At 33.4% G+C, this 17495-nt stretch overlaps 1 protein-coding gene across 1 annotated transcript in view; it reads right to left on the bottom strand.

Moving 5' to 3' along the window:
- The window catches only part of DNAH9 (dynein axonemal heavy chain 9), a 581066-nt gene that overhangs the window by 532813 nt on the left and 30758 nt on the right, over positions 1 to 17495 (bottom strand). Inside the window, exon 6 of the mRNA XM_051995550.1 lies at positions 15854 to 16087. Coding sequence (XP_051851510.1) covers positions 15854 to 16087 — 234 coding nt within the window. The remainder of the gene's footprint in view (positions 1 to 15853; positions 16088 to 17495) is intronic.

Here is a 17495-nt window from a genome sequence, read left to right as displayed (position 1 = left end):
AAGCACTAATTAGGAGCCATTAACTCACTTGTATGCCAATAAATCTGACAACCTAAGTGAAATGGATGAGTGTTTGTAAAAAGATAAATTGCCCAAATTAACAGAGGAGGAAATAAAATACTTAAACCCATTTTTGAAAAAGAAATTGAAGAAGCCATTAATGAACCCCTTAAGAAAAAAAATCACTAGGGTCAGATGGAATTACCAGTGAATTCAACCAAACATTTAAAGAACAATTAATTTCAATACTAAACAATTTGGGAAAAGAGGCAAAGGAGTCCTACCCAATTATTTTTCTGATACATGCAGTGCAAACATCTAAACCAGGAGGAGCCAAGATGGAGAAAGAAAATTATAGCCCAATTTCTCTAATGAATATTGTTGCAAAAACTTTAAGTAAATATTAACAAAGAGATTTCTTTAAAATGAGAATCAGTATCTATGTAAAACTATCAGCAAGCATTATCTATAATGAGGATAAATTAGAACTATTTCCAATAAGGCTGTGGGTGAAGCAAGGATGTCCATTATCACCACTATTATTTAATATTGTACTAGAAGTGTTAACTTTAGCATTAAAAGAAGAAAAATATTAAAGGAATTAGAATAGGCAATAAGAAAACAAAACTGTCACTTTTTATAGATGATATCATATGATGGTATGCTTTGAGAATCCTAGAGAATCAACTAAAAACTAATGAAACAATTAACTTTAGCAAAGTTGAAAGATATAATATAAAAGCACATAAAGCATCAGATTTCTGTGTGTTACCAACCAAGTGCTTTAGCAAGAGACAGAATGAGACAATATAATGCAAACAATATTAAATATTTGAGAGTCTACCAGTCAAGATAAACCCAGGGACTATATGGACATGATTACAAAACTCTTTTCACACACATACAATCAAATATAATCAAATGGAAAAAAAATTAATTGCTTATGGATAGGTCATGCTAATATAATAAAAAGGGCAATTTTACCTACATTAATTTATATATTCAGTGCCATACCAATTGAACTACTAAAAAATTATTTTATAAAATTAAAAAAAATACTGACAATTCATCTAGAAGAACAAAGGTCAAGAATATCATGGTGATTAATATAAAAAATGCATAGGAAGTCTTACCAATTCTAATACAATATTATAAAGTGGCAATCATCAAACCTATTTGGTACTGGTTATGAAATGGAGTGTTGGATTTGTGTAATAGGTTAGTACACAAGTATTTAGTAATAAATAACTAAAATAACTATAATGATCTACTATATGCTAAACCTAAAGATTCCAGATTCTGAGATAAGAACTCATATTTGACAAACACTGCTAGGAAAATAGGAAAATAGTATGACAGAAACTAGATACATACCAATATCTCACACTGCACATCAAAATAAGGTCAAACAGGGTACATAGAAGCTGATTCCATAAACAAATCAAGATAGCAAGGGATAGTTTAACTTTCACAAGGGAAGAATTTATGGCTAAAGAAGAGATAGAGAACATTAGGAGATGTAAAATGAATAACAGCCAAAATTAGAAGGAAAGCAGAAAGTTGGGAAACAATTTTTACAACCCATGTTTCTAAAAAAAGCCTCATTTCTAGTATCTATAGAAAACAGTCAAATTTATAGGAATACAAGTTATACCCCAACTGATAAAGGGTCAAAGCATATAAACAGGTAGTTTTCAAGAACTTTCTCTACACATCAATTAGAAAAATGCAAATTCAAACAATTCTGAGGTACCACCTTATATCTACCAGATGAACTAATATGACAGAAAAATAAAATGATAAAGAAGTGAAGATGTCGGAAAATTGGAACACTAATGCTTTATTGGTAATTTGATCCAACTATTCTGGATAGAAATTTGGAAGTATTCCCAGAAGGCTATAAAATATGGGTTACAGCCTTATATATAATATGTATAATATTATAATTATTTTTTATTATAATATATTAATCTAATAATATTAGGTTATAGTCTAATTATAATATTATAACATTATAATATATATTATGTTATAATATTATTATATAGGTTATATTATAACCTATAATAACTTATTATATCTTATAACCTATAATAAGGTTATAACCTTATAATCAGTTATAGCCACTGATGCTAATAGTGGCATTAATCAATGCCACTAAGTCCGTGTCCTAAAGAAATAATAAAAAATGAAAAAGGACCCACATGTATGCAAAAATATTTACAGCAGCTCTTTTGGTGTTGTAAAAGAATTAGAAATTGAGGGAATGTCCATCAATTGCACAATGGCTGAACAAGTTGTCATATATGAATATAATGAAATACTATTTTGCTATGAGACTTATGAGCAAGTGATTTCATAAAACCTGGAAAGACTTACTTGAACTGAAGCGGAACAAAATAAACAGAAACAAGAGAACATTGTACACAGCAACATTGTCTGATGATCAAGTATGACAGACTTAACTCTTCTCAGCAATACAATGATCCAGAACTATTCCAAAAGACTCATAATGAAAAATGATATTCACATCCAGATAAAGAACTATGGAGTTTGAAGATAAACTGAAGCATAGTTTTTTCACTGTGTTCTGATTCTTTTTTTTTTTTTTTTACAACATGAATATTGTAGAAATATGATTAACATAACTATATAACTATATGAATAGTCTGTATCAGACAATTTACTATCTTGGGGAGGGGGAAGGGAAGTGAGGAAAGGAAAACTTTGGAACTTAAAATCTTATGAAAGTAGATATTTATAAAAATAAAAAAGTTTATTATTATTCTTTGTTACAAACCTCCTCCAATTTGTCTTCTTATGATAAAGATAACTATGGACTTTCAAGGTCTGTTCCAGTGAAATAAAGTTCTAGAAGAGCTTTTGGAAGAGCATCAACTCATCAACTCTTTAATTCTCACTGATATTTTATATATTTGTTCTCTGAGGACTAACGAGGCCAGAGTGACCTAGTTCCAGGAAGGTTGTGGGATGATGAATTGTCCAGCTACAACAACTATCAAAAACCACCATTAAGACACCACAGGGACTGTGATCCATAGCATATAAGAAGTACTCATACCAAAGAAATATCTGGACCATGAGAGATTGAAGAAGTGAAAATAATTAACCATAAAGTAGTTATGCTTATGGCTTCAATATCACATTTGCAGCCAAATTTAGATTAAAACAGCAAACTGGGGAAAAATTATTTTAGTAGTGTTATCTAATTTTATAAATTCTCATATATATGTAAGGAACTAAGTCAAGAGAAATGAACAGGAAGTTTTCAATAGAAGAAATAAAATAGCTCCTGCAGGGGAAAAAATATATTTAATGAAATAGATTATTTTCCTTCTGAAAATACCAGAATTGAAGAGAAAATTTGACATTCGAACATAAGATTTAAAAAAAAAAACAAGAAAAATAAACATGAAAGAAGTTTAAACAAAAGTCTAAACAAAATTCAACTATTTACATTCCCATATGAAAAGATAATACATGTACCCTTCCCCCAGAATTTTATCACTTAGTATGGCTGTTTGAGGGAATTTAATCAGAAGGCATGGCTGTGATTCTACTGTTAGAATGATCTCAAAAGAAGAATACAAAGGTGAATAGGAAGAATGCACTGAAAAAGTAAATTGAGGGAAATTATCTCACATAAATCAGGCATAGAAGGAAGAATTTATAAAATGGATGGGAAAATGTGGAGACTTGGTGATACTTCAATGTTTATTTAAGGAGGGAAGAATATACATACACACAATTTTATATAATATTCCTGATAGTTTTCATTTGGGGATTTCTTTTAGAAGACAATCAGTGGATTCTTTCAATGGCTATTTTGTTCTCTAAGTCTAAACTGTCTGGGCAGTTTCCTTTATTATTTTTAAAAATATGATACCTAGCAAGATGGAAAATGAAAAACATCTGGAGAAAGTACTATATACATGGAATGCACATCAAAGAATACTTTTTAATATTTTTGCTGTTTTTTTTCTTTCCATTGGGTTTTCTCTTTCATTTGGTTTCTTCTTTCACAACATGAGTAATATGGAAATATATTTAAAATGATTGTACATATATATTCTATATCACATTGTTTGCTGTCTTTGAGAGGGTGGTGTTAAAGCGGGGAGAGAAATATATGGAACCCAAAATCTTACAAAAAGAATAAAAAATGAAGAGGGGAAAATACATAACATGAATAGCATGTGTTGATTTATGTTCAGTCTCTTTAGTTCTTCTTCTGGATGAAGATGGCATTTTCTGTCCAAAGTCTATAGGAATTACTTTGGATCACTGAGTCAGTGAGAAGAACCAAGTCTTTAATAGTTGATCATCACACATTCTTGTTGTTATTGTGTACAATGTGTTCCTGGTTCTGCTAGTTTTGCTCAGAATCAGTTCATGTAAATCTGTCCAGGCCTTTCTCATCATTTTTATAGAACAATAATATTCTTTTATCTTTATATATCACAGTTTATTCTGCCATTCCCCAATTGATGGGCATCTACTTATTTTCCAATTCTTTGCTCCCACAAAAAGAACTGCTAAAAATATTTCTGCACATGTAGGTGCTTTTCCCTTCTTTATTATTTCCTTGGAATATAGAACCAGTAATGGCACTGTTGTGTCAAAGGATATGCAGTTTTATAACTCGCTCTTTGGGCATAATTCCAAATTGTTCTCCAGAATGATTGGATCATTTCACAACTCCACTAACAATGCATTAGTGTCCCAATTGTCCCACATACCCTCCAATATTTTTCATTATCTTTTCCTGTCATAGCCTATCTGAGAGAGGGAGGTGGTACATCAGGGTTGTTTTAATTTGCATTTCTCTAATCAATAGTGATTTAAAACTGTTTTTCATATAACTATAGATCATCTGAAAATTATCTGTTCATGTCCTTTTACCATTTATCAATTAAGGTATGACTTGTATTTTTATAAATTTGACATAGTTCTTTTTATATTTGAGAAATGAAGCTTTTATCAGAAACAATAGTTGTAAAGATTTTTTTCTCAGCTCTGTACTTCTCTTTTAATCTTGTATTTGGTTGTGCAAAATCCTTTTATTTTTATGCCATCAAACTTGTCCATTTTGCTTTTCATAATGTTGTGTAGCTCTTCTTTGGTCACAAATTCCTCCCTTTTTTCCTTAGGGAATTCATTAATGGATTTTTCAATTTTTTTTTTGTCTAAAATGGACTATTTAAGTAATTTATTTCCTCTTTTGTTAACCTAAACAATTTATATTTTTGTATATTCATACATTTCATTTAGATTGTCAGACTTGCAAAATTCTCCTAATTATTGCTTTAATTTCTTTTTCATTAGTGGTAAATTCATTCTTTTCATTTTTGATGCTGGTGTTTGGTTTATAGCTTTTCTTTTTCTAATCAAATTAACTAAAGGTTTATCTAGCTTTTTTATATAACCAACTCTTAGTTTTAATGATTAGTTCAACAGTTTTCTTAGTTTCAATTTTATTAATTTATTGAATTTCAGAATTTCTAATTTGGTATTTAATTGGGAATTTCTAAGTTGTTCTTTTTCTAGGTTTTTAAATTGCATGTCCAATTCCTTGATCTTCTCTTTCTCTGTTTTATTCATGTAGCTATTTAGAGATACAAAATTTCCCCTAAGAACTGCTTTAGCTATATCATATAGGCTTCAGCATTTTGTCTCATTATTATCATTCTCTTGAATTAAATAATAGATTGTTTCTGAGATTTATTATTTGATCCACTCATTTTTTAGAATTAGATTATTTAATTTCCAATTGGTGTTTAGCCTATCTTTCTCTGTCTCTTTATTGAATGTTATTTTTTGCATTGTGGTCTGAAAAGGAAGCATTTACTATTTCTGACTTTCTGCATTTGATTGTGAGGTTTTTATGCTACTACATGATTAATTTTTGTATGTGTGCTATGTCCTACTGAGAAAAAGATGTATTCCTTTTTGTCCCTATTCAGTTCTCTCCAGAGATCTATCATATGTAGGTTTCTAAGATTCTATTAATCTCCCTAGTTTCAGGCAAGAGGTAAGAGGCAGGAATTCTGGCCAAAATGGTGGAGATAACAATCTCCATCTTTGCTCTCAGAATTTATTTCATGACAAGCCTCAGAATTAGTGCTTGACTGAAACACCCCCCCCCCACAAATAATTACCAACAGAAGACACCATTGAAATTCACCAGAAAAGTCTGTTTTTGCTTGAGGGCGGGTAAGGATAGTTGAGCACAGGCTGAGAGCACACAGTGGCAGCGAGAGCATGGCAGGCAGGTCACACTAAGCAGAGAGGAGGGAGGTGGGGTGTGATCTCAGCTGTTTTGGCGGAAAGCACTTTACCACAGTATGGCTATTTTTCCTTGGCAGAAAGCCAGTAGACCAGCAGAGAAGCTGTAAACACAGGAGATAAAGACTATAACCCCAAAAAGCTAGGGTCTCTCAGGACCTGGCCACACCCACCTAGAGTATCTCAGCACACTCTCAAAGTCTCAGAGTGCAGATGCAGCACAGCCATGCTGCCACCATCCCCGCCCCCGCCGACCCCCCTGCACTCCCTTCCCTCCCCGCAGCAGTCTGTAGAAAAAGATCAGTAATACCATCCAGCCCTCCCCTCCACCAACAGCAGACTGCATTTGGTTTTTTTCCTAGTTTGTCTTCTTTGATTCTTCTCTGACAAAATGAGCAAAAAATTTAAAAAGATTCTATTGATAGCTTCTATATGGACAGAGAGCAGATTTTAAATCCCAAGGAGACTAAAAACAGACTTTCTGCAGATGAATCCCCAAAAGCGGATATGATCTGGTCTTCAACAAGACTCTCATAGAAAAAATTAAAAAGACTCTCACAGTAGAGCTAGAAGAAAAACGGGAAAGGAAAGGGAAGCTTGGCAAGACAGTCTGGATAAGTCATCCCACTCATTTAAAGATAGAGTGGATGAAGAAATCAAATCCTTGAAAAACAGAATTAGTGAACTGGAAAAAGAATATAGCTCTCTAAAAAATAAAATTGGTGAAATGGGGAAAAAATTCCATAGAACAAAACTCACTTAAAACTCAATTGGGGCAGAGCCAAGATGGCAGAGAAGGCACAAGCGACTTTCTAAGCTTTCTCATACCCTCACAACCAATTATTAAATTCAGCCTCAAAAATAGCATTTGACTGGTAAAACCTATGAAGGTTAGGAGTACGACAACTCACCAGCAGAAGATCATCTGGAATTTTGTCAGAAAAGATTTGTCCTGAGGAGCCAGAGCAGATCAGTGCAAGCAGGGATAGAACTAGAGGCTAGCATATTGTGAAGATTGGGCAAGGGTGGTCTCTGTGGTTAAAATAATTACAGAGATGACTCTGGCATAGACTGATTGCTCTGCTCTGCTTGCAAAACAGCAGATCAGCAGAGAATTCAAAGACACTCTAAAAAAAAAAAGCCACCCTCTAACAGGATCTGGCTATACCCACCCAAAACCATAAGTGACTCAACATAGATCACAGCACAACTATGCAGCTCCAATCTACAGTACGGGGCTTTTCCTTGGGGCAGTTACAAACCTGCATGGCAGGGGGGCACAGCCTGGGGCAGCCTCTAATCAGCAGAGTGGGGGACTTGGCATGGGGCAATAAAACTTATTCAGTTCTTTCTTTTTGTACAGCAAAATAACTGTTTGGACATGTATACTTATTTTGTATTTAATTCATACTTTAACCTGTTTAACATGTATTGTTCAACCTGCCATCTAGAGGAGGGAAAGGGAAGAAGGAGGGGAAAAATTGGAACAAAAGGTTTGGCAATTGTCAGTGCTATAAAATTACCCATGCATATAACTTGTAAATAAAAAGGCATAATAAAAAAATAAAAACTCAATTGGACAATTAGAAAAAGACATAAAAAAATGAGTGAAGAAAATAATTCATTGAAAATGAGAATCGAACAAACGTAATTGAATGACTTGAGGAGACATCAAGAATCACTCAAGCAAAACCAAAAAAATCCTACAATAGAAAAAATGTCAAATACCTTCTTGGGAAAACAATTGACCTGGAAAATAGGTATAGGAGAAATAATCTGAGAATTATTGGACTCCCTGAAAAATATGATGAAAAAAGGAGTCTAGACACTATTTTCCAGGAAACTATCAAAGAGAACTGCTCAGAAGTTATAAAAACAGAGGGTAAAATAGAAATCAAAAGAATTCATCGATCACCTGGGACCCTCAAATCAAAATTCCAAGAAATGTAGCGGCCAAATTCCAGAACTATCAGACAAGGGAAAAAATATTACAAACTTGTTGTGAATGAATCCAACTATTCTGGAGAGCAATCTGAAATTATGCCCCCAAATTATCAAACTGTGCACACCTTTTGATCCAGCAGTGCTACTACTGGGCTTACACCCCAAAGAGATGCTAAAGAAGGGAAAGGGACCTGAATGTACCAAAATGTTTGTGGCAGCTCTGTTTGTGGTGGCTAAAAACTGGAAAATGATTGGATGTCCATCAATTGGAGAATGGTTGGGTAAATTCTGGTATATGAATTTTATGGAATATTATTGTTCTGTAAGAAATGACCTGCTGGATAAATACAAAAAGGCTTGGAGAGACTTATATGGACTGATGCTAAGTGAAATGAACAGAACCAGGAGATACTGCAACAACAATACCGTATGAGGATGTATTCTGATGGCAGTGGATTTCTTTGACAAAGAGATCTAATTCAGTTTCAATTGGTTATTTCTACCTTCTGTTCTAGGATATACTGTGGCATATTTAACATGTATAGGACTGCTTGCCATCTGGGAAAGGAGTGGAGGGAAGGAGGGGAAAAGTTGGAACAGAAGTGGGTGCAAGGGATAATGTTGTAAAAAAATTACCCTTGCGTGGGTTCTGTCAATAAAAAGTTATTGGAAAAAAAATAATAGGAAAAAAAAGACAAAGGAAAAAATACTGCAATCCACTAGAAAAAAATCAATTTAAATATAGAGGAGCCACAATAAGGATTATTCAGCATTTAGCAGTGTCCACATTAGAGGATCAAAGGGCCTGGGATATGATATTCTGAAACGCTAAGGAACTTGGTATTGCAGCCAAACATAACAGCCAAAATGAACATCTTTTTCTAGAAAAGAAGATGGATGTTCAACAAAATAAGTGAATTTCATCTATTTTTGATGAAAAAACTGGAACTAAACAAAAAGTTTGATCTACAAATATAGAACTAAGAGAAACCTAAAAAGGTAAAAAGAAATCTTGGGAAGTATATTTCTGTTATAAAGATATATAAAGAATACATGAATAATTTATTCTAGAAACTAGAGGTGGAAAGGAAATTGTACCCAGAAAAGGGTAAAGTGGGGTACTACATCTCATGAAGAGGCAAAAGAAACATTATATCTGAGAGAAAGAATGGAGGGGGATGAACATAGTGTGTATGTTACTACCATCAGAATTGGCTTAAAGAGAAAAATATTAGACATATTTTGGTGAAACTTCTCCCACCTCATTGAAAAGTGGGAGGAGAAAACTGAAAAGGGAAGGAGTAAGCTACGCAGAAGGGAATAGAGAAATTGTGAGGAAAAGGGGTAAGATAGGGGGAGGAACAGTAAGATGGGGAGAGGGATACTAAAAAGGGAGGGCTGTGAGAAACAAGTGGTGCTGACTGGGGAGAGGAGTAAAGGGGAAGGAAAGAAGAAAAGCATAAGCAGGGGTTAACAACATGCCAAGTAATACAGAATTGGTAATTTTAACCATAAATGTGAATAGGGTAAACTCCCCCATAAAGAGGAAGCAGTTAGCAGACTGGATAAAAGCCAGAATCCTACAATATGTTGTTTAAAGGAAACACACCTGAAGCAGAGCGATACATACAGAGTAAAGGTAAAAGGTTGGAGAAGAATCTACTATGCTTCAGGTGAAGTGAAAAAAGCAGGGGTAGCCATCCTGATCTCAGATCAAGGAAAAGCAAAAATTGATCTAATTAAAAGAGATAAGGAAGGACATTGTATCCTGCTAAAGGGTAGCATAGATAATGAAGCAATATCAATATTAAACATATGCACCAAGTGGTGTAGCATCTAAATTCATAAAAGATAAATTAAGAGAGCTGAAAGAAATAGACAGCAAAACTAAAATAGTGAGAGATCTCAACCTTGCACTCTCAGAATTAGATAAATCAAACCACAAAATAAATAGAAAGAAGTCAAAGAGGTAAACAGAATCCTAGAAAAGTTAGATATGATAGATCTTTGGAGAAAAGTAAATGGAGACAGAAAGGACTACACTTTCTTCTCAGCAGTTCATAGAACCTATGCAAAAATTGACCATATATCAGGACATAAAAACCTCAAACTCAAAAGCAGTATGGCAGAAATAGCAAATGCATCCTTTTCAGACCATGATGCAGTGAAAATTACATTGAATAAAAAGCCAGGGGAAAATAGATCAAAATTAATTGGAAACTAAATAATCTCATACTACAGAATGATTGGATGAAACAGCAAAACAGATATAATTAAAAACTTCACCCACGAAAATGACAATAATGAGACGTCATACCAAAATGTGTGGGATGCAGCCAAAGTGGTAGTAAGGGGAAATTTCATATCTCTAGAGGCCTACTTGCATAAAATAGAGAAAGAGAAGATCAATGAATTGGGCTTGCAACTACAAATGCTAGAAAAGGAACAAATAAAAAACCCCCAGTCAAACACTAAACTTGAAATTCTAAAAATAAAAGGAGAAAAAACCAACAAAATAGACAAACTCTTAGTAAATCTGATTAAAAAAAGGAAAGAGGAAAATTAAATTATAAGTCTTAAAAATGAAAAGGGAGAACTTGCCAATAACGAAGAGGAAATTAGAGCAATAATTAGGAGTTACTTTGCCCAACTTTATCCCATGAAATTCAATAACTTAAATGAAATGGAAGAATACCTTCAAAAATATAACTGGCCCAGATTAACAGAGGAAGAAGAAAAAATGGCTAAACAGTCCCATTTTAGAAAAAGAAATAGAACAAGCTATTAACCAACTTCCTAAGAAAAAATCCCCAGGACCAGATGGATTTACATGTGAATTCTACTAAACATTTAAAGATCAATAAACTCCAATGCTATATTAACTATTTGAAAAAAATAGGGATTGAAGGAGTCCTACCAAATTCCTTTTATGACATAGACATGGTACTGATACCTAAACCAGGCACGTTGAAAACAAAGAAAGAAAATTATAGACCAATCTCTCCCTAATGAATATTGATGCTAATATCTGAAATAAAATATTAGCAAAAAGATTACAGAAAATCATCCTCAGGATAATTGACCTATGACCAAGTAGGATTTATACCAGAAATGCAGAGCTGGTTCACTATTAGGAAAACTATTAGCATAATTGACTATATTGACTATATCAATAACCAAATTAGCAAAACTATGTGATAGATGCAGAAAAAGCATATGATAAAATCCAATATCCATTCCTATTAAAAACACTTGAGAATATAGGAATACATGGACTTTTCCTTAAAATAGTCAGGAGCATGTATTTAAAACCTTCAGTAAGCATCAAATATAATGGGGACAAACTGCAACCATTCCCAATAAGATCAGTAGTGAAACAAGGTTGCCCACTATCACCATTACTATTCAACATTGTATTAAACATGCTAGCATCGGCAATAAGAATTGAGAAAGAGATTGAAGGAATCAGAGTATGTAATGAGGAACCCAAATTATCACTCTTTGCAGATGATATGATGGTATCTTAGAGAACCCCAGAGATTCTACTAAAAAGCTACTAGAAATAATCCACAAGTTTAGCAAAGTTGCAGGATACAAAATAAATCCACATAAATCCTCAGTATTTTTATATATCACCAACAAAATCCAACAGCAAGAGATACAAAGAGAAATTCCATTCAAAATAACTGTCAATAGCATAAAATATTTAGGAATCTATGTACCAAAGGAAAGTCAGGAATTATATGAGCAAAATTACAAAACACTTTCCACACAAATAAAGTCAGATTTATATAATTGGAACAATATTAAATGCTCTTGGATAGATTGAGTGAATATAATATAGATGAAAGTATTCCCTAATCTATTTATTTAGTGCTATACCAATCAAACTCCAAAGAAACTATTTTAATGACCTAGAAAAAATAACAACAAATTCATAAAGAAGAACAAAAGGTCGAGAATGTCAAGAAAATTAATGAAAAAAAAAATCAAATGAATGTAACCTAATTGTATCTGACGTAAAACTATATTATAAAGCAGCAGTCAACAAAACCATTCGGAATTGGCTAAGAAATTAATTGATCAGTGGAATAGGTTCAGTTCACAAGACAAAATAATCAATAACTATAGCAATCTAGTGTTTGAAAAACCCAAAGATCCCAACTTTTGGGATAAGAATTCATTATTTGACAAAAACTGCTGAGAAAACTGGAAATTAGTATGGCAGAAATTAGGCATGGACCCACAATTAACACCATATATCATGATAAGCTCAAAATAGGTCTATGATTTAGGCATAATAACTTAGAGGAACATAGGATAGTTTACTTCTCAGACCTGTGGAAGAGGAAGGAATTTGTGACCAAAGATGAACTCGAGACCATTACTGATCACAAAATAAAAAGTTTTGATTACATCAAATTAAAAAGCCTTTGTACAAACAAAACTAATGCAATCAAAGTTTGAAGGGAAGCAACAAACTGGGAAAACATTTTTATAGTTAAAGGTTCTGATAAAGGTTTCATTTCCAAAATATATAGAGAATTGACTCTAATTTATAAGAAATCAAACTTATTTAATTGAGAAATGGTCAAAGGATATGAATAATTTTCAAATGATGAAATTGAAACTATTTCCACTCATATGAAAGAATGTTCCAAATCACTATTGATCAGAGAAATGCAAATTAAGACAACTCTGAGATACCACTACACACCTGTCAGATTGGCTAAGAGGATAGGAAAAAATAATGATGAATGTTGGAGGGGATGCAGGGACACTGATGCATTGTTGGTGGAGTTGTGAATGAAGCTAACCATTCTGGAGAGCAATTTGGAATTATGCTTAAAAAATTTAAAAAACTGCATACTCTTTGTTCTAGAAGTGCTACTATTGGGCTTATATCCCAAAGAGATACTAAAGAAGAGAAAGGGATCTGTATGTGCCAAAATGTTTGTGGCGGCCCTCTTTGTAGTGGCTAGAAACTGGAAAATGAATAGATGTCCATCAATTGGAGAATGGCTGGGTAAATTGTGGTATATGAATGTTATGGAATATTATTGTTCTGCAAGAAATTACCAGCAGGATGAACCAAGAGAGGCTTGGAGAGACTTACATGAACTGATGCTGAGTGAAATGAGCAGAACCAGGAGATCATTATATACTTCAACAACAATATTGTATGAGGATGTATTCTCATGGAAATGGATATCTTCAACAAAGAGATCTAATTCAGTTCTAATTGATCAATGATGGACAGAACCAGCTACACCTAGAGAATGAACACTGGGAAATGAGTGTATACTGTTTGGATTTTTGTTTTTCTTCCCTGGTTATTTTTACCTTCTGAATCCAATTCTTCCTGTGCAAAAAGAGAACTGTTTGGTTCTGCACACAGATATTGTATCTAGGCTATACTATAATATATTTAACATGTATAAGACTGCTTGCCATCTAGGGGAGAGGGTGGAGGCAGAGAAGGGAAAAATCGGAACAGAAGTGAGTCCAAGGGATAATGTTGTAAAAAATTACCCATGCATATGTACTGTCAATAAAAAAGTTATAATTATTTTTTTTAAATCTGCTTAGTTTCTTTCTTGTTTATTTTATGGTTATATTTGTCAGATTCTGAAAGGGGAAGGTTGAGGTCTCTAGTACAGTTTTGCTGTCCATTTCTTACCATAGCTGGCTTAAAATCTTTTCTAGGTATTTGCCTGTTCTATCACTTGGTACATACACATTTAGGATTAGATATTAGGATACACATATACAGTTATATTACCAGTTCTATATTTCCCTCCATCCTATTTTCTCTCTTATGTATACTTTTGCTTTCTCTTTCCACCCTATCCTTTGTCATGTCATGTTTTTTTACCCACTTCACCTACCATCTTATTTCCTATCACCACTCCTCCCTTTTCTTAGTAGTGTTTTTTAAAGCTACTGTACCCATCACCTTATAGTCTATCACCCCTTCTTCCCTTCTCTTTTTTCCCTAGTGTTCCCTTCCTCCCTTCTATCCTTTTCCTTTTTTTCTCCTTATATTTATTCAGAGGATCAAATAAATTTCAATACTGAACTGAACGATGACATTATTCCCTCTTAGAGCCACAATCTGATGAGATCGTTTCAGACAATGCTCAGTCTCCCTCCTTCTTTCCTTGGTTGTAATAGGTCTTTTGTACCTCTTCATGTGATCCAATTAGCCCATTATGCCTCTCTCCTTTTTTCCTAAAACAGAACTTTTTCCACCCCTCAATGTCCATTCAAAACCACACCTTCTGTCCATGCGATGCCCCTACCTCTGTCTGCCCCAGTAACAGATGCAATTCTCCAGAGTTACAGATATTGTTTTTCCATCTAGAGATATAAAGAGTTTAACCTTTAAATGGGATATATTTTCCCCTGTTTACTTTTCTATGCTTCTCTTCCATCCTGAGTTTGTACATGAAATTTTCTGTTTAATTCCAGGGTTTTTTTTCGATAGAAATGATTGAAAGTCTCTTACTTCATTGAAGATTTATTGCTTCCCTTGAAAAATGATGCTCAATATCACTGGGTAGTTAATTCTTGGCAAAGGCCTTCTGAAATATGGTATTCCAAATCCGCTAATCCTTTATTGTAGAAACTGCCAGATCCTGAGTAATCCTGACATTTGAATTGTTTTTTGTCCGGCAGCTTGCAGTACTTTTAACTTGAGTTTGTAGTTATGGAATTTTGAAAAAATGTTTCTTGGGGTTTTCTTTGTGGGATCTCTTTCTGAAGGTGATTGATAGACTCTTTTTATGAGTATTCCCTCCTGTATCTAGAACATCAAGGCTGTTTTTCTTGATGATCTCTTGAACTATGATAGCTAGGATTTTTTTTTTGTTTGTTTGTTTTTTGGTTATGGCTTTCAGATAGGACAACGATTTTAAAATTATCTCTTCTGCATCTGTTTTCCAGGCTGGCTGTTTTTTCTATGAGGTACTTCACATTTTCTTCCTTCTTTTTTTCCTTCTTTTTAGTTTGATTGACTGATTCTTGCTGTCTCACAGGTCATTAGCTTCATTTACCTCATTCTCATTTTCAGTTATGTCCAATTCTTTGTGACCTCATTGGGGTTTTCTTGGCAAATATAATGTAATGATTTACTCTTCATTTTACAGATGAGGAACTCACACGGGGTTTAATTGTCTTGTTTAAGGTCACACAATTAGTAAATGTATGAGGCCAGAATTGAACTTAGGAAAGTGTATTCTTGATTCCTGATTCCAAACTTCAATGTTCTATCCACTGAGCTACCTAGGTGTCTATACTGGGATATCAGCTGCAAATAAATTTGACAGCAAGTCAAGAACATATCAAATAAAAGTAAACTCTTCTTTCACATATTGTAAATTACTCAACTTTTTGAGTGTTATTAATATCTATATAATATCTATGAATCTCTTTAGTTGAATTGTGTTTTCAAGGTAATATCTATTTTATGATAATGAATAAATCTATATATTTATTGAGCAGCTACTTACATATTTTCCCAAATAGAAGTTATGTGCAAATTATTTTTCTAAAAAGCTGTGTATTCTTTCCTTTTTTAGCTGGGATCCTGATAAGTACTCACCTCTACCATCTTGAGTCTTCTAAGGAAGCCATTCATTCGCACAAAGATTGTAGACGAATTGAAATTCCATTCCCTGACCTCATGTTCCTGCTTGAAGTATGTTTTAAGATTATCCCTTCTGTCTTTAAACATCTCTTTGGAAAAGTTAAGGATGTCCTTTACCACCTGTATTTTTCTCTGACTCTCTTCTATCTCACCTTTCAGGAGATCTTCTGGGCTAAGATAAATGCATGCCTGTAATGACAAAAGGTAAACATTAAACCACCAAATTGCAAGGACATGACATTTTGTTATATTTTTCTGACACAAATGCATATAAAATACTTTTCTAGATTATCATTCTACCTTCAACACCACTGCTCACTGAAGAAGTAAGGTCTTCAAGCAGGAGGATGAACTAATATTTCTGAAAGACAAAAGCTGTCTCAATTTTGTCTTCAGTGTTCTCATGCAGAAGCCTCCAAATAAGTTTTTTTCAACCATTTTTATTTTTCATTTTTTTTTTTTTTTGTGGAGGCAGTTGGGGTTAAGTGACTTACTTGCCCAGGGTCACAGGAAGTGTTTAAGTATCTGAGATCAGATTTGAACTCAGGTCCTGCTGACTTCAGGGGTGATGCTCTATCCACTATGCCACCTAGCTGTGTCCATTACCATTTTAAAAAGAATATTTAATCAGTAAAAATTAATCAATACAAGGAGAAAATCAAATTATTCTAAAAACTGTCTCAACTTGCAGACACTTTTTTTATTATAGCTTTTTATTGACAAAATATATGTATGGGTAATTTTTCAACACTGACCCTTGAAAAAACTTCTGTTCCAACTTTCTCCCTCCTTTCCTGCACCTAGATGACAGGTAGTCCAACATATGTTAAACATGTCAAAATATATGTTAAATACAATATGTGTATACATATTTCTACAGTTATCTTGTTGAACAAGAAAAATTGGATTTAGAAAGAAGGTAAAAATAACCTGGGAAGAAAAACAAAAGTGCAAGCAAACAACAGAAGCAAATGCTATGTTGTTGTCCACACTCAGTTCCCAAGGCTCATACAGATCCCTTTCCCTTCTTTAATATCTTTTTGGGATATAAACCCAGTAGTAACACTTCTGGATCATGGACCTATTTTTATCTTATCTTGGTGTATAGTGTTAAATATGGGTCAATGTCTTGTTTTTAATACTAATTTCCAATTTTCCCAGCAATTTTTGTCAAATAATGCACTTATCCCAGAAACTGGTGTCTTTGGGTTTGTCAAACACTATATTATTAAAGTTATTGGCTGTTTTGTCCTTTGAACCTAACCTATTCCATTGATCAACTAGTCTATTTCTTTTGCTAAGATTTTATTTAAAATTTTTGCATCAATGTTCATTAGGGATATTGGTCTATAATTTTCTTTCTCTGTTTTCCTCATACCTGGTTTAGGTGTTAATATCATATCTGTGTAATAAAAGGAATTTGGTAGGACTCCTTCATTCTCTATTTTGCCAAATAATTTATGTAGCATTGGAGTTAATTGTTCTTTAAATGTTTGGTAGAAGTCACAAGTAAATCCATCTGGTCCTGGGGATTTTTTTCTTAAGGAGTTGGTTAATAGCTTGTCCTATTTCTTTTTCTAAAATGAGACTATTTAAG

Source organism: Antechinus flavipes, chromosome 4, assembly GCF_016432865.1.
Source record: "Antechinus flavipes isolate AdamAnt ecotype Samford, QLD, Australia chromosome 4, AdamAnt_v2, whole genome shotgun sequence".
Lineage (NCBI taxonomy): Eukaryota > Metazoa > Chordata > Mammalia > Dasyuromorphia > Dasyuridae > Antechinus > Antechinus flavipes.
The sequence above is the reverse complement of the archived record's forward strand: the minus strand, read 5'-3'. Positions and strand labels throughout refer to the sequence as shown.